The sequence below is a fragment of the Triplophysa rosa genome, linkage group LG14 (genome assembly GCF_024868665.1).
Source record: "Triplophysa rosa linkage group LG14, Trosa_1v2, whole genome shotgun sequence".
In the NCBI taxonomy this organism is placed as follows: domain Eukaryota; kingdom Metazoa; phylum Chordata; class Actinopteri; order Cypriniformes; family Nemacheilidae; genus Triplophysa; species Triplophysa rosa.
Genome location: NC_079903.1, coordinates 23556637 through 23579022, shown reverse-complemented (window position 1 = coordinate 23579022; position 22386 = coordinate 23556637). Strand labels below are relative to the sequence as shown.

Sequence of the window (22386 nt, the reverse complement as noted above, 5' to 3'; positions counted from 1 at the left end):
GCCCACTGAAGCTGGTCAGTATCTGGTGGAAGACCTCTTGGGAGGTGTTCGTGAGACCAGCAGGGGGTGCTCATCCTAATGGCCCAGTATAGTGAGTGACGGGGACACTAGACTGTCGGATGAGACGTTAAACCCAGGTCATGAAAGATCCCATGGCACTTCTCGTAAAGAGTAGGTGTGTCCCTCCACTGGCCCTAATAATCCCCACCCTCTGATTGGCTCAATCTCGCTCTCCTCTCCACCTATAGCTGGTGTGTGGTGTGGTGAGTGCACTGTGGCTGCCGTCGCATCATCCAGGTGGTGGTTGAGGAGAGACCCCCTCATACGATCTTTGGGTTTACAGCAATACACAATAAAGCGCTATATAAATGCCTCATTCATTCAAGGTAACCCAAAATCATTATTAGACTAATCGAAAAAAGAATCGTTAGATTAATCGAGAATAAACATCTTCATTAGTTGCATCCCTACATCATTTATGAAAAAAAACATTCTTTATTTTAAACATTTGACCTTTATTCTGCCGTCACTCTTCTTACAAAACGATTGGATTTTTTCCGGTTTCTATAAAGTCCCTCCTTCCGTACGCTCGGATTGGTCAATCAGTTGTGATTGGTCACCCGTTTAGAGCGGTTGTGTCTAGAAGGGATTACAGGTACAGCCAGAAGTGGTGCAAAATCTCGCCATATAAATACAATAAATGACATTAGCTAACGCCAAACCTAACCTTACAATAATAAAGAAAATATGAATCAAGTGTTTTCAGCGTTACAAAAATGATGCGGCATTGAAGTGCGCATGCCCAGTGGAGGGAGCTGTGTCCCTTCCAGCCCAAAGCGTTGTGTTTTTACAGGTAAGTGAACACACACAGTCACGGTCACACACTATATCTGTGTATTATACAGCTTCCACAACAGATCTTCAAGTTTTATTTTAGAATGTGTGTAGCTGAATCTTTACAGCCGTAAACCGAAACTGTGATCAGACTGAAAGTAAGAGAAATGTTCGTCATGGTAACAAAACACAATTCTGCAGCAGCGGCTCTTCGTCTTCTGTAAGGGGCCGTTCACATTTCACGTCTGTTACAGGCGCAAATTCGTTATTTTAAATGCAGAGTGACATGCTCGCGACGCAGGCGAACTCCTTTTTAGCATCGTGATGAAAATATTTCAACTTTTCAGAATGCAGCACGTGCACCGCAGGTCATGTGACAAGAACCAACCTTTTGTGGAGCAATATACGCACGTGCGTCTGACCCCCAGTTAACTTCCGGTTTGGCTAGTGTCTAATAATACAACTATTTATATTAGATTTCGCGTGTTCCCTGGGTTGGGGGTCATCGTGTCACGGACATCGTGACGTATGGGTCACCAGATAAAGAGAGCTGTAGTTCATTTGGCCATTTGCTGTAGTCCTTAAAAAGGAAATATCTCCCCCTGCAGTGAACTTTGTAGTCATTTCTTTATACTCCGACAGCACCATTATGCTTTGAATATGTTTGAAAAAACAGATTCACCGAATATGACCCCTTTAATGTAAATGATTTGAACTGAATCTTCTTCAAACACACACATGATGTGTGTCTGTAATGTTGTTGTTTCGGTCACAGGGTCATTATGATTCAGCCACTGCCTCAGATGTTTGTGTGCGTGTACCTGTGTTGGTTTAGACCCCGGCCTGTTCCACACTGTACTGCAGGTCGGGGGGTTTGTAGCTGAGCAGCATGTCACTGGTGCAGGACGACGGGTAACACGCACCCTCCACGTCACACGCTAAACACATGCAAAAACAACATCAGCATTGTGTGCGTGAGTGTGCGTGTGTGTGTGTTTGAGTTCCGTACACACCCGTGCCACCACGCTGCTGCAGCTGCTGGCTTCCGCTCAGAGATGATTGGCTGAGGATGTCTGACATGCGGGCGGAGCTTAGCGCCTTCCCAGCCAATAAGCTCATTCCAGACATACTCTCTGCCTGTTCCTGAAGAGAGAGACACACGTCTGAGATGAAAAACACACACAGATGCAAACACAGACACATGCGCACACAGACGCATGCGCACACACACAGACACATGCGCACACACACACACAGATGCACACACAGACGCACACACAGACACACGCACACACACACTGACGCACGCACACACACACTGACGCACGCACACACAGACACACGCACACGCATTGACGCACGCACACACGCACTGACGCACGCACACACAGACACGCGCACACACACACTGACGCACGCACACACACAGATGCAAACACAGACACATGCGCGCGCACACACACACACACCTGCGCACACACGCGCACACAGACGCATGCGTGCAGAGACGCATGCGTGCACACACAGATGCACACACAGACACCTGCGCGCACACACACACAGATGCGCACACAGACGCATGCGCGCACACACACACAGACACGTGCACACACAGACACGTGCGCACACACACAGACGCATGCGCACACACACTGACGCGCACACACACTGACGCACGCACACACTGACGCACGCACACACAGACACGCGCACACACACTGACGAACGACAGATGCAAACACAGACACATGCGCGCGCACATACAGACACCTGCGCACACACAGACGCATGCGTGCAGAGACGCATGCGTGCACACACATGCGCACACACGCGCGCACGCACACACACACACACACACAGATGCGCGCACACACACTGACGCACGCACACACACAGATGTAAACTCAGACACATGCGCGCGCACACACAGACACCTGCGCACACAGACGCATGCGTGCAGAGACGCATGCGTGCAGAGACGCATGCGTGCAGAGACGCATGCGTGCAGAGACGCATGCGTGCAGAGGCGCACGCACACACACACACACAGATGCGCACACAAACGCATGCGCGCACACACACACAGACACGTGCACACACACAGACACGTGTACACACACACACACGTGCGCACACACACAGATGCATGCGCACACACACACACAGACACATGCGCACACACACACACAGATGCACACACAGATGCACACACAGACGCATGCGCGCACACACACACAGACACGTGCACACACACACACACACAGATGCACACACAGACACATGCGCGCGCACATACAGACACCTGCGCACACACGCGCACACAGACGCATGCGTGCAGAGACGCATGCGTGCACACACATGCGCACACACACGCGCGCACGCACACACACACAGATGCGCACACAAACGCATGCGCGCACACACACACAGACACGTGCACACACACAGACACGTGCACACACACACACACATACACGTGCACACACACACACAGACGCATGCGCGCGCACACACACAGACGCGCGCACACACACACAGACACGTGCGCGCACACACAGACGCATGCGCACACACACACACACACGTGCGCACACACACGCACACACAGATGCACACACAGACACATGCGCACAGACGCGTGCGCGCACACACACACAGACATGTGCGCACACACACAGATGCACACACAGACGCATGCGCACACACAGACGCATGCGCACACACACACATGCGCACTGTTACGTAAGCCGTAGGACCACTTATGTTAATGTTTGCGTGTTTTTGCGCTCGTATTGGCAGCGGTCTCTTTTGTGTGTTTTCTTTTCTGTTTCTCTGTTTCCTAGGAGACGCAGCCTACCTGATGTTGCACAGGTGTCCGTTATTAGCTCGGCGGAGTCCAGCAAATGGATTTAATCTGCTGCCGTTGGTGACTGAGCGAGCCTCACCACTCCCGCTTCCTCGTGTTCGCACACCAGCCTGTTTGCTTGTTAGAAAACCGCTTCTGTTATTGTTCCTCCTAAACGTAAACCTAGCTACCTAGCGAATGCTTGCATCGTTCATAATCGGCGCTGACCTGTCGTAGGTAAAAGGAGCCGGTTTTGTATACTGTTACTTGTTTTCTCCTGTTTGGTGGTCAGTCAGGGAGGTAAGCGAATGTGTCTTTTGTTACCTTTATTTCTTTTTAGGGAAGATGTTAAACCCCAGGTAGACGACCCGTTTTGTTTGTTATGTTCGGTCTCTCTCTTCTCCCGAGGTATGCTTTTAAGGTATGGTCTAAAGAGTGCCTAAATAAAGATCCGATCCTCTAATCTGAATCTCTGGTGTTGGCCTGTTTTCTTTGTTTGTCCTGCGGTTGCGGGCTAAACAGTGGTGGGAGAGGCTCCGGGCACCTGCGTTAAGTTTACGGGAGGGAGGTGCTCTAGGCTATAAACCCGTTGACTTTTATTGTGCGGCCTTTTATTTACAAGGTTTGTAACACGCACACACACAGATGCACACACAGCGCTCACACACTCACAAACACGCACACACACGTACGTAAGCGTCGTCACAGGTCTGGATGGTGTGATGTCGCTGTAATGATCCTCGTGCTCTGTACGCATCGCCCTGCGCAGCTCGTGAGCCGTAAGCGTTGTGATTGTCTTCTATCACTCTGCAGTCGACAACAGCGTCAGCACACGACTCTTAAACACACAAACAAACACAACATCCATCAATCAAAAATAACATGCATCCAGAACGCACGGCAGTAAACGTCCTCCGGTTTACCTCTCGCAGCGCTGCACGTGTAGGCGTGTCTGTGAGCGGGGGAGGAGTATGGGGGCGTGCTGCCACAAGGCGGAGCCAACAGCTCGTGTCCTTCTGCGCCGGGGGCGGCGGCTTTGGCCAGCAGGCCCTCGTGATAGCCCGGCATCTCGTCCTCTTCCATGCTCTCGGAGTGGGGGAGGGACGGGGCGGGACATTCGGGGGAGGTCCTGATTTGAAGCAGGTGATGATAGTGCTGCGTGGGCTGGGCTTGCGGAGGGGCGTGCTCTAAGCTTTCGGCCCCCTGGCCCAGCTGATGCAGCATTAGCATCTCTCCGTAGTCCTGCGGGGTGGGAGTGGCGGTGGAGGGCGGGGCCGGTCGCGGGCTCTGCCGTTTCAGCAGCGCCGCCAGGTCCTGCGGGGGCAGCCGGGGGTCGGCGTGTCCCGTGAGCGAGTGCCGCGGCGAGAGGAGGCCCTGCAGCGTGGGCGTGACGTGCTGATGGGCGGGCCTGTACTCCAGGGGCGTCGGCGAGAGCAGAGCCTGCTGCAGGGCGGACGGACTGCCGTAACCCACGCCGGCTCCGCCCTGATAGCCCTCCAGCCCGGGCACCTTCAGAGACGGCCCGTGCAGGTAGGGGTTATAGGTGCCCACCATTCCCATCACGCCGTGCACTCCCTCGCCGAACAAGTGCGGGTTAAACTGATCGTATGCGGAGGAACAGTGGAAGCGACTCAGACTGCAACTGTAAAGGAACAATCACAAGCGCCTCTCGTTAGCATGACCACACCCACATCAGACACACCCTCCTACTCCCACTGACACTAAATATTCAAGTCAACATGAAAGATCTGATTCATGAGGAAGGTTGGGTGGTCAGTTGTTGAAATAAAGTTGTCACAAGGATGTGTATGCTGCCATGGATATGAAAATATCCATGTATTTCTCTCTCACAAACACTTTTCTTAAAGCACTTTACTGTCCGATGCAAGAATATTCAGACATCTTCTGTCTTTACAATAAGCAGATACGTGAACTGAAGGCCATTTTCATGTTGACTTGAAATAATCATCTGCAGCGCTATTGATATGAAAACCCAGAAACACGGCTGATTATGGACATGAAACACAAACTCACTGACATCTACACACATCACATGATCATCACTCATCTGCGTGTGTCTACTGAACATCATGATGAAGTACCTGAGATCAGCTGTCCATCCTCTACGGTCCTCCATCGATATTTACACAAATCATTACTTACAAACACATTTCATTAAAAAAAACAAAAAACAGATTTGTTTTCGATTCACTAAAGCATGTTACGCTGCGTCAAATGAAGAGACGGCAAGGATTCAACACAAACAAACAGGTGTCGTGTGAACTGAATGACGTCACCTGTGACTTTCTGCGTTATCAGCACTCAACTGTTTCCCCAGAACTCTGTGACACGGCGTTGCTAGGAAACCCTGCCGCTGGGTTCCGCCCCCGAGCTCCACCTCTTGCACCTGAATGGTGACCTGTTGCGGGAGGGCCTGGGCCATCACGCGGGCGGAGTCTGGCTGTGGCTGGACCATGCGGGGGAGGCTGGTGGGCGGAGGGCTGGCGTTGGGAGACTGGTAGAGGGCGGGGCCATGCTGAAACTGCACCGCAGACGGACCACCTATGGGAGGAGACTCACACTGTCAATAATGACTGACGAACAGGACACGCCTCCTGATCATCCGACACTGACCGTGCGCTTGCATCATCCCCTGGTTCCCCGACGGAGGACTCGGATTGGCTGGACTGAAGAGATGATTGTTGGGATGGTTGGGAGGGGGACTGGAGGGCTGAATACGCAACCTAAACAACACAATAAACACTGCTGTCACATTAAGAAATGACATCTGGACTTTACTAGAAATCTTTCTTACAGTCTATTATTAGCCATGTGTGTGTGAGTGCGTGCGTGTCTCTGTGTGTCTCTATGTGTGTGTGTGTCTCTGTGTGTCTCTATGTGTGTGTGTGTCTCTGTGTGTGTGTGTGAGTGCGTGCGTGTCTCTGTGTGTCTCTGTGTGTGTGAGTGCGTGCGTGTCTCTGTGTGTGTGTGTGTGTCTCTGTCTGTGTGTCTCTGTGTGTGTGTGAGTGCGTGCATGTCTCTGTCTCTGTGTGTCTCTATGTGTCTGTGTGTCTCTGTGTGTGTGTGTGTGTCTCTGTCTGTGTGTCTCTGTGTGTGTGTGTGTGTGCGTGTTCATGTTTGTATATCCCGGTGGGGACCTAAACCTGAATACACACCAACACATGGGGACTCGTGTCACGTGGGGACCAAAATTGAGGTCCTCATGGGCACAAAAGCTAATAAATTGTACAGAACAATATTTTTTACAAATCTAAAAATGCAAAAAGTGTTTATGATCTTTAGGTTTAGGGATAGGGTTAGGGATAGGGGATAGAATATACAGTTTGTACAGTATAAAAACATTACGCCTATGGACTGTCCCCACGGGGATAGTCAACCAAAGCTGTGTGTGTGTGTGTGTGTGTGTGTGTGTGTGTGTGTGTGTGTGTGCTGTGCTGTGCGTGCGTGTGTGCGTGCGTGTGTCTCTATGGGTGTTCTCAAAATCAAGTGCAGGTGGTAGATCCTTCTCCTATCTAGCGCCTAAACTTTGGAATAGTCTTCCTTGCACTGTCCGGGAGGCAGACACACTCTGTCAGTTTAAATCTAGACTAAAGACGCATCTTTTTAATCTTGCATACACTAGACTTCCATAATTAAATCCTCTGAGGGTTTAGGCTGCATTAGTTAGATCAACCGGAACCAAAAACACAACTGATGTACTTGTTGCATCAAAGAGTGCAGAACAGTACTCTACTCTCAGCCAGTCTTGTCTCATTGTTCCAAGGTTACCACAGCGAGCAGGAGCAGTTCATGGCCGACCTGATGGTAGAGCGGAGACTGACAAGAGCTGAGATGATAGAGCTGGATAAAGAAGGACGCGGTCACTGACACGTCTTCACCACAAAATTTCAAATGCTATTAGATTATTAATGATAATCTTAAACTATAATTTACCTTATTATTTTAATTTAATTTAGTTTATTTATTTTATTTAGCCTTGTTGTGCAAGCACTGTTGAGCTTGTGCAGAGGCAGCAGCTTTTGCCAGAGGGGAACTGGAATCCCCTGGTTGGGCCTGGGTTCTCCTGAGGTTTTTTTTCTCCATTAGAGTTTTGGGTTCCTCGCCACCGTTTGCATACTGTTTTTGCACTATCTGCCTGACCGGGGGGGGCTGCTTTAGAATTTTAAAGTTTTACTTAATTAATATTGCATATAGGAATTTATAGATAGATCCAAGATGGCGCCGCAGATGGCTGCCTCGGTGTGGAGCTCTCCAGTTGTTTTAGTGTTTTTGTTAGTTTGTCCTGTTTTATGTTTTTCCCATACAATCAGTTTCACAAGAGATGAACTGCTAAACATTCGGCAGTGCAGACCATCTGATCTTTTACCGGTTTTTGATTATTCGGACGTTTTACTTAACATCGTAGTCGGAGGCGCAGCGGCGCTAACAAAGCGCTCCAGGACGTGCAAGCGTGGGAAGCGAGCCGGCACGCTAATCAGGCTCAGAAAGCGCGGCTTTAAAACGGGCGCTGCCTAGCAACATTCTGGCAAATCTGCGCTCTCTGCCTAACAAAATAGACGAACTTCTTATACTCTACCGGACAAATAAGGATTTTTCAAACTCTGCTGTTTTGTGTTTCGTGGAAAGGTGGCTAAATGACTTCATCCCGGACAGCGCGCTACATCTGCCCGGCTACCAGCTGTACAGAGTGGACCGCGACGCAGAATCAACGGGGAAATCGCGCGGTGGTGGGGTATGTTTCTACATCAATGAAAGGTGGTGTACAGATACAACAGTGATGAAGAAGATGTGCTGTCTCGACCTAGAAGCACTCTTCATTAACTGTAAGCCCTTTTTCTCGCCGCGAGAGTTTTCCTCGTTCATTCTCGTGTGTGTTTACATTCCACCGCAAGTGCACGTGAGCGTGGCGTTACAACAGCTCGCCGATCACATCACGGTCACTGAGCAACAACATCTTGACTCTGTTTTTATTATTCTTGGCGACTTTAATCAGGCAAAACTTACACTCGAGCTGCCAAAATACAGACAACACATCACATGCCCTACCAGAGACAAAAATATTTTGGACCATTGCTACACCACAATAAAGAATGCATATCGCTCTGTCCCTAGAGCAGCTTTAGGACTGTCTGATCACTGCCTGGTTCACCTTATCCCAGCCTACAGGCAGAAACTAAAAGCTGCCAAACCTATGGTAAGGACTGTTAAAAGATGGACCAACAAAACAGAGTGGGCCTTACAAGCCTGTTTCGAGTGCACCGATTGGAGTGTTTTTGAAGCTGCTACCAGCGATCTGGACGTGCTCACAGAGACTGTAACATCATACATCAGTTTCTGTGAGGATTTGTGCATTCCTACCAGGACTTCCTTAAAATACAACAATGATAAACCATGGTTCTCAGCAAAACTCAGACAGATTCGCCAAGCCAAGGAGGATGCCTACAGAAAAGGGGACAACGTCTTGTACAAGCAGGCTAGGAACACATTGACAAAGGAGATCAGAGTGGCTAAGAGAAACTACTCTAAAAAGTTGGAAAACCAGTTTTCAGCCAACGACCCTGCGTCTGTGTGGAAAGGCCTTAAAGACATCACCAACTACAAGCCACCATCCCCCAATTTTGCAGGCAATCAACACCTGGTCAATGATCTGAATGACTTTTACTGCAGATTTGAAAATGCTAACTTTACACCTCACACCAACTCTGACATTCTCTCTACACAACACCTATCACCTTCAGTCACCCCACCTCCTGCACTTCAGATCAGTGAAGAGGATGTGTGCCGAGTCTTTAGGAAACAAAAGACAAGAAAAGATGATGGTATCTCCCCAGCCTGTCTTAAAAGCTGTGCTATTCAACTGGCCTTCATCTTCTCACAGATCTTCAACAGATCACTGGAGCTGTGCACAGTTCCTTCCTTTTTCAAGTGCTCTACCATAATCCCCATCCCAAAGAAACCCAAAATCACAGGACTGAATGACTACAGACCCGTCGCTCTCATATCTGTGGTCATGAAGTCATTCGAGAGACTGGTACTGGCTTATCTGAAGGACATCACAGAACCCTTACTGGACCCCCTGCAGTTTGCCTACAGAGCAAACAGGTCTGTTGAGGATGCAGTTAACATGGGGCTGCATTTTGTCCTGAAACATCTGGATAGACCAGGGACCTATGTGAGGATCCTGTTTGTGGACTTCAGCTCTGCTTTCAACACCATCATCCCATCACTGCTCCAGACAAAGTTAACCCAGCTATCTGTTCCTGGCTCTATCTGTCAGTGGATCACCAGCTTTCTGACAGACAGGCAGCAGTTAGTGAGAATGGGGAAACTCACATCCAGCACCCGCACAATCAGCACTGGCGCCCCCCAGGGGTGCGTTCTCTCCCCACTGCTCTTCTCCCTGTACACAAATGACTGCACTGCCCAGGACCCTTCTGTCAGACTTCTGAAGTTTGCAGACGACACCACACTCATTGGCCTCATCCAGGATGGTGATGAGTCTGCGTACAGACAGGAGGCTGAGCAGCTGGCTGTCTGGTGCAGTCATAACAACTTGGAGCTGAACACGCTTAAAACAGTGGAGACGATTGTGGACTTCAGGAGAAACCCCCCTGCACTCCCCCCTCTCACCATCATGAACAGCACTGTGGCAGCAGTGGAGTCATTCAGGTTCCTGGGCACCACCATCTCTCAGAACCTGAAGTGGGACAATCACATTGGCTCCATTGCTAAAAAAGCCCAGCAAAGGTTGTACTTCTTACATCAGCTGAAGAAGTTCAACCTACCACAAACTCTATTAAAACAGTTTTACTCAGCTGTCATAGAGTCTGTCCTCTGCACATCCATCACTGTCTGGTTTGGCTCAGCCACAAAGTCAGACATCAGAAGACTACAGAGGATGGTTCGGACTGCTGAGAAGATCATTGGTGCTCCCCTGCCCACCCTCCAAGAACTGTATACATCCAGAGTGAGGAAAAGGGCTCAGAAAATCACCCTGGACCTCTCACATCCAAGCCATCATCTCTTCACAATGCTGCCGTCTGGTCGGCGCTACAGAGCACTGAGCACCAAAACAACCAGACACAAAAACAGCTTCTTCCCTCAGGCCATCTACCTCTTGAACAGTTCAATGTTTTTACACACCGTGCAATTAATAACTCTGTGCAATAATAATTAAGTGCAATATTAATTATATCCTCCAGATAATACACTATCTATTTTTATACAACTTTTTCTGTAAATTATATTTCATTCATTCTGCTGTATATAGCACATACCTTGTACTACAATAGTCTATTCTTAATTTTTTACTTGTACATATTTACACACATACATAGCTTTACACTCTCTATATCTTTATCTTATGTTTATTGTATTGTATTTCTTAATTGTTTATACCCATAGGCCCTTATTTAAATCATTGTGTACTGTATTCTATTGTGTTATGGTCTCTGTGTACTGTTGGTGCTGTTTCTGTGTTCTGGATGCTCCTGTCACCAAAACAAATCTCTTGTATGTGCAAACACACTTGCCAATAAAGCTCTTTCTGATTCTGATTATAGTGTGTTATATTTGACCTGTGCTTCTCTCTCCTTTATCTTAAATGTGTGCTCTCACTGAGCGTGTGTGTGTGTGTGTCTTTGTGTGTGCGCGTACTTGTCTGTGTACGTGTGTGTGTGTGTGTGCGTGTTTGTGTGTATGTGTGTTAGTACGTGTGCATATTGTGTGTGTGGAGTGTTTTGTGTGTGGGTGTTTCTGTCTTCTGTGTTTTCACCTTTTTCTTGTTTTTACAGGTACAACTTTAATTATTTTGCTTGTAGTCAATATGTCTCATGTACAGCTGCTTTGTAACAATGAAAATTGTAAAAGCGCTATATAAATAAAGTTGAGTTGCGAGTTGAGTTGTGTGTGTGTGTGTGTGTGTGTGTGTGTGTGTGTGTGTGTGTGTGTGAATGCGTGCGTGTACCTCTGTAGCTGGTATGTAAGGTGACTGCTGGGCTGGTTTTCTCCATGTCCCAAAGACAGGGCCTGTAGACAACATGACAACACTTTAATATCTTTACACAAATAGTGTGTGTGTGTGTGTGTGTGTGTGTGTGTGTGTGACCTGTATTTGCTGGTGCAGTATCTGTTGCTCATGCTGGTAGAGGATATGCTGCTGTTGTGTGTGTTCCATCAGACGCTCGTCCTGCGGCGCTGCGTACATCTTCTGAAGCTGTTCACACTCCTGAACACAAACACACAAGTAACTTTGCTAATTGCTAGCCACTTCGCTCCGCACGTAGACATTCATACACCCACAGGAGCTAATCATCACAACATCCAGACTAGATTCAGCTTTTTTGACAAAGTAAACACGTAGGCTAAGCTGCCTTTTTCAATTCTACTTTGTTTAAACTTCTTTAAAAGTTGATACTTTTCGTTCAGTATTTTCAGAAGGTATGACATGAATTGAAACTGTGGTGTGGGGAGGGCCCTGCAGGCGTGTCGTGATGAGAGTTGACTGAGCCCTCACACATGCTGTCGTGCCCTCAGTAGTGTACCTGTTTGAGCTGTCTGATGAGACTGCTGTTCTCTAGGTGAGTCTTGAAGGCCGGGATGGTGGCAGCTCCATCAGAGAAGCGTCTGACAGGAGAGAAACGCTCCATCGGCAGGTGAAGTGTGTTACAGTCCTTGTAGGACGACCTGACACACACACACACACGCACACACGCGCACACACACGATCTGATGAGTCTGCAGTTCTTCATGAACTCCAATTTGGAAAAAACGTCCAAAACAGATTCAGAATAAACAAACGCACAAACATCTCTCAAACAAACGCACAAACGATGCAAATATGGAATAAATCAAATAAATAATTCTACTGGTGATGTTACACACGTGCTACTCTTCACATCAACATGTACAAGTGTATCAGTGTGTGTGTACTTCATCAGTACACACTCTCTCTCGCTCACTTCATCACATGAACACTGACCGATTTCACACACAATAACCGTACACACACAAACTCAAGCGTTGTGACATCACACTGCACTTCCTCTGTGAACAGGAAGTGAAGAATCCTCTTCTTCTCCTGCTCATTATGTCCCGTTTATAATGAAGTATAGAATGTTGTAATGTTGTAGAATGTTGTAGAATTTGTAATGTGTGTGTGTGTGTGTCTCACCGGCAGTGCTGCTCGGGGGTCCAGCCCCTCTGCCGGCCTCTCTGTGAGTCTGCTGAGAGCTCGCTGGCCATGTGGCAGGGACCCGCGCCGTGTGTGCTGTGGCGCTTCGAACTGTTGGCCAAATACCTGCACCACAGAAGCGGCAGGAATCAGCGCTCTGATTGGCTGCCTCCAGTCTCTGGAGGGCCACACATCCAATGGGCACAGAGAATAACAGCGGGTTTGCTCTTCCTTTTAGGAGATTGTTTTTGCAAAGCGATTAGACGAAAGCAAAGCCACAAGAGGAAGACCGGACACCGCTCAGCACAGCAGAGAGAGAGAGAGAGAGGGTCAGAGGTCACTGCAGCAGCAGCGCTTTCAGAGATTGTCAATGTGTGTGTGTGTGTGTGTGTGTGTGTGTGTGTGTGCGTGTGTGTGCGTGTGTGTGTGTGTGTTCTTAGAAGAAACTGAGACAGAGAGACAGACAGAAAGAGACGCTACCATCTGAAAGCAGTGTTACAGACTCCCAGCCCAGCAGTTCGCACTCACACACTCACACGCACGCACGCACGCACGCACGCACGCACGCACGCGCACACGCACACGCACACGCACTCACACTCACACTCACACACACACACACACACACACACACACACACACACACACACACAGGCTTTGGTTGACTATCCCCGTGGGGACAGTCCATAGGCGTAATGTTTTTATACTGTACAAACTGTATATTCTATCCCCTATCCCTAACCCTATCCCTAAACCTAAAGATCATAGAACACTTTTTGCATTTTTAGATTTGTAAAAAATATTGTTCTGTACAATTTATAAGCTTTTGTGCCCATGAGGACCTCAATTTTGGTCCCCACAGTGACACGAGTCCCCATGTGTTGGTGTGTATTCAGGTTTAGGTCCCCACCGGGATATACAAACATGAACACACACACACACACACACACGCACGCACACGCACACACACACACACACACACACACACACACACACATGTGTGTAAGCGAACAGGACAGTCGTACCTCTGCACGGCTTCTGGATCAGGTTCAGCATCAGAACCCTCCTCATCTACTGGAGCCACCACAGGAATGGGATGCTGTCACACACACACACACACAGTCATGTACACAACATTCACGTGCATGTTGAATGATTTAGTGGGAGTGGTTATCACACGGGTGGGAGGAGTTTGTGCTGCGTGTGGTTAAACACACGTTTACATGGATACATGGGATTGAATTGAATCAGATTGCACAATCTGAATGTAGTGTTTACATGAAAGTTCAATTAAGTGATCTGATTGATGTGCGTGTTTACATGACAAGTTTCAAATCCGATATAATCTGCTGACATGCTCACACTGATACCCACTAAAGAAGTGTTTTAAAGCACATGTTGTGTATATTTTATTTTACAAACGGCACGGAAAAAATGTGCAGTTTATAAAGGCAGAGTAATGTCTCGTGCCAATGAAGAACTACTTTCTTCCGCCACAAATCCGTTAAACCTCCGCTACTAAATCCAAACAATCACTTCTTTTAAATTTGCGATGTGCCGAGAGAGACTTTTAAAAGGCAACTCACCGAGAATGTGTTAATCGCTTTTCTATGATCTTGATCGAGACCCTCGCTGTAATCTTTTTAAACAATGAGTGCAGAGCGCTGTCAATAAACTGCTAGAGACACCGCCAACACTGACAAAGTTAAGTTTCACTAAAGTGTGTTCCAATTATCATGGTGTATGAACGCCACCTAGTGGCCATTTCCAGTATTGACGTTTGCGCAGTGGTGAGATTCAGATCTCATTCATCGTACAGCAGTAGCCTAGTTTCGGTTCACAACGCGAACAATCTTTGCTTGGAGAAAGATATGCCTGTAAGTTTATTTACTATCTGTAAGCGTTCATATTATGTGTTAACACAATATTGATTCTTGGAAGTGAAACTGTGATCGATCTAATGATAATGAGAGAAAGTCCCATCGCATCACATACACCCATGTGCGGATCGCAGTGCACGCGTTTATATGTCGGCTATACCAAACGAATTAATGTGCAGTGAGCCATTTCATATCTTGTTTATTGTATGCCAGTTTTACAAAAAAAGAGAAAGCATCACAGAAGTAAACATTCTGGAAAGGAAAAACTGCTTCGTGTGTTTGTTTGCTAGCAATCTAACTTCAGAGTAACGCAGTTGCGAGGACAGCATAGTCCCAGTTAGTTTAGTGGCGGATTGATACAAACAGCCAGTGAAGCGGTTCAACGGTCAGTTCCCGTGATGATCCTGGTGGAATATCTCACGGCTATCAGCCAGTCAGATTCGAGAACCAGAGAGAACTGATGTATAACATGGTAAAACCATGACAAAACTACCAAGACCCACCAGAGCGTCTGCAGGCAAACAATCATGAAATAAATGTTTAGCAACAACAGCTAATACCCAACTTTAGAAGTGATGATATGCGGATTCATATATCTGCATTAACGGTATAAACAGAGACGGGCGCGGGTATCATTATAATATTCACACAAACGGCTCCTTAAACAATGTTGTAAGCACAGATGTGTTTATTTTATGTCACAGACACCAGCATAATAATGTACAGTTAATAAACGCTAAATAATGTCCACATATCAATGAAGCAATGTCGTTACAGCCACTTACCATGATGAAAACAGTTAATCCTTCCAAAGCACATGTAAGTAAACGATAAATAAAATAAATGTTCGGTGGCCTACTACGAATATAAATTAAATTTTATGATTAGATATTCTAGCCTACAGGATGTTTGTACATCTGCAAATGTATCGTGTTTAATAAAGGAACTGAGAAACTGCGGTTAAAAACTCACTCCAGGGAAACAGTTTAAATGCAGAGGAACATTAATATGTTCATTTAGAGATGACAAGCATATGGATAATTGTACCGCTTTGTCAGATTTATGGTTTTTGGTTTCTTTAGCAACAGCTGCTCCATTCCGTGCGTCATGCGCCCTTACGTCTGTACGAGCCAGCGTCGTCTTTGCACATGCGCACAACTTCCTACTTGGGTTTTTAATCTGATCAAGTGTTTACATGTCCTATCAAGCGGATTACAAACGATATAAACCACCCCTTACAATCCCACTGAAATTTCAATCGGCTTGGGCATGTTTAATCTGATTGACGTGTTTATATGGAGCGTTTTCATTCGGATTGGATTTTTAATCGGATTACACTGGTCCATGTAAACGCAGCTAGTGTTGTGACGGGTCAACATAACACACCGCTCAAGCTATCACAACCCCTCATCACCAGACATAACTACAGCTTATAAATGATCTTTTTCTTCTCTTGAGAACTGAAAAGCTTATTGTGCCATTTCTCCAGAAAACAGCTGACTTCAGTGTGTTGACCTTCACAATGTGAGGGTGTTGTTGATGCAGGATTCAGTGCTCAGATTGGTGTTTGTATGTCTGCATTACTCGATTTTCTGTAGCTGATATGAATAAACACTGCCGCTGTCTCACCGGGCTGGCCACCAGAGGAGATTGTCCACGCGGTCTCTTCAACAGCTGCTGCGCATGAAGCTGAATGTTAGCTCCACCGTCAGACGCCCGGCGACCCAGAGGACCCATCCCATTCAAGAGCTGAAGAGTCGGAGGCTGCAGGAGACACTGCTCCTGTACACACACACAGAGAGAGAGAGACGCTTGTCATCTGTAAGAGCAGTGTGTGTGTGTGTGTGTGTGTGTGTGTCTGTGTGTGTGTGTGTGTGTGCTTGTATACATGGTTTATGAGGACACAAATCTGTGTAATGACATGTGTATAACAACGTAAACATGGTTTACGGGGACACTTCCTGTGTCCTCGTAAACTAAAATGCTTAAAAAACATACTAAATGATAATTTTTTTAAAGAAAAAAAGACAAAAGTTTTATGTGATATTAGGGTTAGGGAATAGAATAAACAGTTTGTTCAGTATAAAAATCATTACGTCTATGGAGAGTCCTCGTAAACCACATATGCAAGTATGTGTGTCTATGTGTGTTAGTACGTGTGCATATTGTGTGTGTGGAGTGTTTTGTATGTGGGTGTGTCTGTCTTCTGTGTTTTCACCTTTTTCTTGTTTTTACAGGTACAACTTTAATTATTTTGCTTGTAGTCAATATGTCTTATGTACAGCTGCTTTGTAGCAATGAAAATTGTAAAAAGCGCTATATAAATAAAGTTGAGTTGAGTTCAGTGTGTGTGTGTAGGCTTGTGTGTGTGTGTGTGTGTTGTGTGTGTGTGTGTGTGTGTGTGCAGGCTTGTGCATGCGCGCGTGTATGTGTGTGCATGTGTGTGTGCGCGTTCACCTTGTACTCCAGCTGCTGGGTGGGCTGTAGGTTAGGGGTGGGCATCAGATGCATCTGTGCCATGTTGGGCACCAGCGGGGGGAAGGGCGGCTGAGGGGCCACACGTGGAAACCCGGGGGACAAATTCTGTAGATCCTCCTGCATCTCAGCCCTGACAGATACAACACACACACACCACTTCAGCGGGAGGGGTTTGGAGTAAAGTGGTAGTGGTATGTAATGATTAAGTCCAGGAGAGAGAGATGTACCTGGGGTCCGGTACACCCACAGTGTGGCGTCTCATGGACAGATATCGGGCCATGGCCTCTGGACTGGGTTCTTCTCCCTCATCGCTGTCCAGAGCCATCGTCCCATCCGGCTGAGCGAGACACACAGATACAAAACACAACTTTCCTTTAGTTCGCATTCTGTCATCATTTAACTCCCAGAGATGAAACCATAACCTCGTCTTGTGAAAAACAAAATCATGTATCTCCAGAGACTGATGTAGCGCTGTTCAGCCTGCAGGTGGCAGTCATGAGAGACGGAGAATAATGTGGGACTGTGAGGTCTCTTATCAATGTTCTGAGCATACAGCGTCAAAGCACTTTTCAAACTGTCAATCAAACTCACCTCAACAATCTGATTCTCAGGGTTAATGAGCTGCACCTGAGGAACCGTCATGCTGACAGAATTACTCTGATCCTGAAACACACACACGTACACGCGATCAAACACTCTGCAGTCATTCATTCATATTTTTTTAAGTCATTTGTCTTCCTGTGAGTGAAACTTTTACTGGACTTTACCTGAAATCAACATTTTCTAAGCAAAATACAAAATCAGACAATCCCTGGTGAGACGGCTGCTTTCATTCAGTGTGTAAATGAGACTCTCTCATGAATATTCCTCTGATGTGAGGAGAGAAATCAAAGGCTTGTTGCCGTACGCACCTGTACAGCGTTGAGTGGGTAGATGGGGGGCCGTGGAGTGGGCGGAGTGACACGCAGACTCTTGTGTCGTTTCAGTTTCTCAGATAGCAGACTGTAGGTGGCGCTGTAGTGATCGTAATCGTCTGCGTGAAGAGACTGCGGGAGGACACACGGTTAACACACAGCTTCAGTGTGTGCGTGTGTGTGTGTGTGTGGGTGTGCAATCACCTGTAAAGTGCGCTCGCGGTCGAAGCCCATCTCTGCCATGGCCAGTAACACCTGTTCATTGATCAGCTCCGTCTCTCGCTCCACCTTCACCTGCTCACACTCCTCTATCAACTGACACCAGGTAACACATTTAAAACACTTCAATAGTTTTAATAGAAGGAATATTTGCACTTCAACCCTCCAAGACTGTGTGCGTATGCGTGTGTCTCACTCGGTCAAACTCTGGGTCTGGGTCTCCTTGTCTCATCCACTTGTTCTTGCAGATCTGCTCCATTGAAAGACGTCGACTGGGCTCCAGAACCAACATGTGTCTGATCAGATACTCACAGTCTGAAACACACACATTTCTGTCAGTCACAGAGTCTGTGTCAGGAGCAGATCGTCTGTGTCTGTGTGTACCTGTGGACATGAAGAAGGGGATCCGGAATTTTCCACTGAGGACTCGAGCCCGGAGGTTCTGTAAAGTGCTCCCGTCAAAGGGTAAAGCTCCACACACCAAAACATACAGAACCACCCCCAAACTCTACAGACAGACAGATCACCGTTAAACCCTGCACAACTATGTGTGTGTGTGTGTTCATGTTTGTATATCCCGGTGGGGACCTAAACCTGAATACACACCAACACATGGGGACTCGTGTCACTGTGGGGACCAAAATTGAGGTCCTCATGGGCACAAAAGCTTATAAATTGTACAGAACAATATTTTTTACAAATCTAAAAATGCAAAAAGTGTTCTATGATCTTTAGGTTTAGGGATAGGGTTAGGGATAGGGGATAGAATATACAGTTTGTACAGTATAAAAACATTACGCCTATGGACTGTCCCCACGGGGATAGTAAACCAGACATGTGTGTGTGTGTGTGCTTTACCCATATGTCCACTTTGGGACCATCATACTCTTTCCCCTCAAAGAGTTCAGGTGCAGCGTAAGGAGGACTGCCACACCACGTCTTCAACAGCTGCCCGCGCGAGAACAGATTACTGAAGCCAAAATCTACAAACACAGACACACGCATCAAACACACACACACACACACGCATCAAACACACACGCGCGCATCAAACACACACACCTCACACACATGCATCGAACACACACACACCTCACACACACGCATCAAACACGCATCAAACACACACGCATCAAACACACACGCATCAAACACACAACACGCATCAAACACACACAACACGCATCAAACACACACACGCATCAAACACACACAACACGCATCAAACACACACACGCATCAAACACACACACCTCACACACACGCATCAAACACGCACACGCATCAAACACACACAACACGCATCAAACACACACAACACGCATCAAACACACACACAACACGCATCAAACATACACACACGCATCAAACACACACACACACGCATCAAACACACACACAACACGCATCAAACACACAACACGCATAAACCACACACACGCATCAACCACAAACACACACGCGTCGAACACACACACGCATCGAACACACACACGCATCAAACACACACACGCATCACACACACATCAAACACACACACAACACGCATCAAACACACACACCTCACACACATGCATCAAACACGCCTCACACACACACGCATCAAACACACACACGCATAAACCACACACACGCATCAAACACACACACCTCACACACATGCATCAAACACACACACACACGCATCAAACACACACACCTCACACACACGCATCAAACACACCTCACTCACACAGGAGGTTCTTAGCAAATGTTGTTTGTTTGATACTAAGTTTTAGCTTGTGTAATTTTATTGTGTTATTGTACAGCACATTGGTCAACTTTATGTTGTTTTTAATTGTGCGCTATGTAAGGGATAATGTCCAGGCAGCCGGTTATTATGGCAGAAATAATCCCAGACAGTGTGATCAGGACGTGAAGCGGAGGGTCTTGTGTCTCACTGAAGGGGCTTATAACGTGATAACAGCCGGCTGCTTGTACATTATCCCGATTATTACATGTCTACTTGCCACATGAGAAAAAAACTGGACATGAAATGTGAATTTGAAATATTTTATTAGCTCTTTTTTACCGAATGCAGACCTTCCGCGAGGAAAAGATGTTTAGTTTCGGTTTTAAGGTAAGAAACGACGTTCAAATGTCACGAACAGGTAATTTGGTTTAATCATTTGTAAATATAATGTCAAATATGTTATTAAAAAAATATTTATATTTCATTTGGTAAAAAAATCTGTCAAAATGATTTGCTGCATCCGGGTTACCGTGTTATTAGTTTTGAGAGGTTGTTATCTGGGAATAACGAACCTGCAAATGTCGCGATTGGCCAATCAGAATCAAGCATTCCAACGAGCCGCGTAATAAAAATAAACACACACCTCACGGACATGCGTCAAACACACAGTGCGCACACACAGACCTGCGATCTTGATGTTGAGATTGTGGTCCAGCAGCAGGTTCTCGGCCTTCAGGTCTCTGTGGACGATGTTTCTACAGTGACAGAAATAAACCGCTGCTACGATCTGCTTAAACTTCCGCCGAGCGTCTTTCTCTGCCATCCGTCCATGAGCCACGAGATGATCTGACACACACACACACACACACACACACACACACACACAGTGAAAGTCAAGCCGCTGAAACAGTCTCATGTGGTGTGATGTGTTTAAGATTTACTCACCGAAGATCTCTCCTCCGCTGGCATACTCGGTCACCAGATAGATCATACGCTCCGTCTCCATCACCTACAACACAGACACACACAACCACAATCATTCACACAAGATCCTGACCAATCAGCCGTGAGTATGAGACAGGAAGAGGGAGGGGCACCTGGTATAGACGAATGATGTGAGGGTGTTTCAGCATCTTCATGATCTGAACCTCCCGAAAAATCTTCTTCAGATTCTCATCGTCCAACTGAGTCTTATCAACGATCTTAATTGCCACCTGACAAACACACACACAGACAAACACAATAAATGACTCATTCATCATCACAATAACACAACCAGCACCACTGACCCCGGAGCATCAGACACACACACTGATCAACAGCACAAACTCACTGTGTGAGTTTATTTTCTCTGAGCAATATTTTCTCTTTTTTTGTGTCCTGTGAGGCACAACAATTCATTCCTTCATGTCTCAACATATAACACAACTATAATAAATCTCACATAAAAAGACAGTGTGTGTGTGTGTGTGAGGGAAGGGTAAACCCTACGGTATGGGGACAAAATGTCCCCACAAAGATGGCAATATCCAAAACCCTTGTCCTTGTGGGGACATGTTTTGGTCCCCATGAGGAAACAAGCTTATAAATCATACAGAATGAACTTTTGTGAAAATGTAAAAGAGCAGACAGTTGTGTGTGATTGTTAGGGTTAGGGGGAGGGAATATGAGATACAGTTTGTACAGTATAAACACCATTGTGTCTATGGAATGTCCCCATAAAACATGGAAACCCAACATGTGTGTGTGCGTGTGTGTGCGTGCGTGTGTGTATTTTTAGCCTGTAGTTGAGTTCTATTAATATATCTGGATCTGATCCAGTTGCACTGATGTTATCAGTGTGAAACTGAACCTGTGTGACTCCACAACGCATCTGGACACACACACACAGATCTGAAGAAGAGCAGATATTAGTCATGCAAATGGTCTAACATGAAGAGATCAGCAGCGGCCCAATAAAGACATTCTCTCTCTCTCTCTCTCTCTCTCTCTCTCTCTCTCTCTCTCTCTCTCTCTCTCTCTCTCTCTCTCTCTCTCCTCTCTCTCTCGCTCTCTCTTCCTCTCTTCTCTGTCTCTCTCTCTTCCCTCTCCTCTCTACTCTTCCTCTCTCTTCTCTCTCTTCTCCCTCTCGTCTCTCTCCTCTGTCTCTCTCTCTCGTTCTCTCTCCTCTCTCTCTCTCTTCTCGTCTCTCTCCTCTCTTCCCTCTCTCTTTCTCTCTTCTCTCTCTCCTCTTGCCCTCTCTCTCTCGATCTCTCTCTCCTCCTCTTTCTCTCCTCTCGTTCTCTCTCTCT

General features: G+C 46.8%; 1 protein-coding gene across 2 annotated transcripts in view; it reads right to left on the bottom strand.

Annotated features, from left to right (window-relative positions):
* The window catches only part of sik3 (SIK family kinase 3), a 49113-nt gene that overhangs the window by 2932 nt on the left and 23795 nt on the right, over window positions 1-22386 (bottom strand). The window contains exons 2-24 of one of the 2 annotated variants that reach the window (XM_057351849.1): window positions 21193-21309; window positions 21041-21104; window positions 20780-20941; window positions 19222-19346; window positions 18748-18871; window positions 18560-18678; window positions 18349-18459; window positions 18142-18276; window positions 17822-17893; window positions 17458-17567; window positions 17210-17360; window positions 16382-16534; window positions 13898-13971; window positions 12873-12998; window positions 12244-12385; window positions 11808-11927; window positions 11667-11728; window positions 6314-6423; window positions 5977-6241; window positions 4603-5321; window positions 4372-4517; window positions 1848-1977; window positions 1656-1772 (exon numbers count right to left, since the gene is read on the bottom strand). In XM_057351849.1, coding sequence (XP_057207832.1) covers window positions 1666-1772; window positions 1848-1977; window positions 4372-4517; window positions 4603-5321; window positions 5977-6241; window positions 6314-6423; window positions 11667-11728; window positions 11808-11927; window positions 12244-12385; window positions 12873-12998; window positions 13898-13971; window positions 16382-16534; window positions 17210-17360; window positions 17458-17567; window positions 17822-17893; window positions 18142-18276; window positions 18349-18459; window positions 18560-18678; window positions 18748-18871; window positions 19222-19346; window positions 20780-20941; window positions 21041-21104; window positions 21193-21309 — 3444 coding nt within the window. In that variant the 3' untranslated portion in view covers window positions 1656-1665. The remainder of the gene's footprint in view (window positions 1-1655; window positions 1773-1847; window positions 1978-4371; window positions 4518-4602; window positions 5322-5976; window positions 6242-6313; window positions 6424-11666; window positions 11729-11807; window positions 11928-12243; window positions 12386-12872; window positions 12999-13897; window positions 13972-16381; window positions 16535-17209; window positions 17361-17457; window positions 17568-17821; window positions 17894-18141; window positions 18277-18348; window positions 18460-18559; window positions 18679-18747; window positions 18872-19221; window positions 19347-20779; window positions 20942-21040; window positions 21105-21192; window positions 21310-22386) is intronic. The other variant, XM_057351850.1, reaches the window with a different exon arrangement.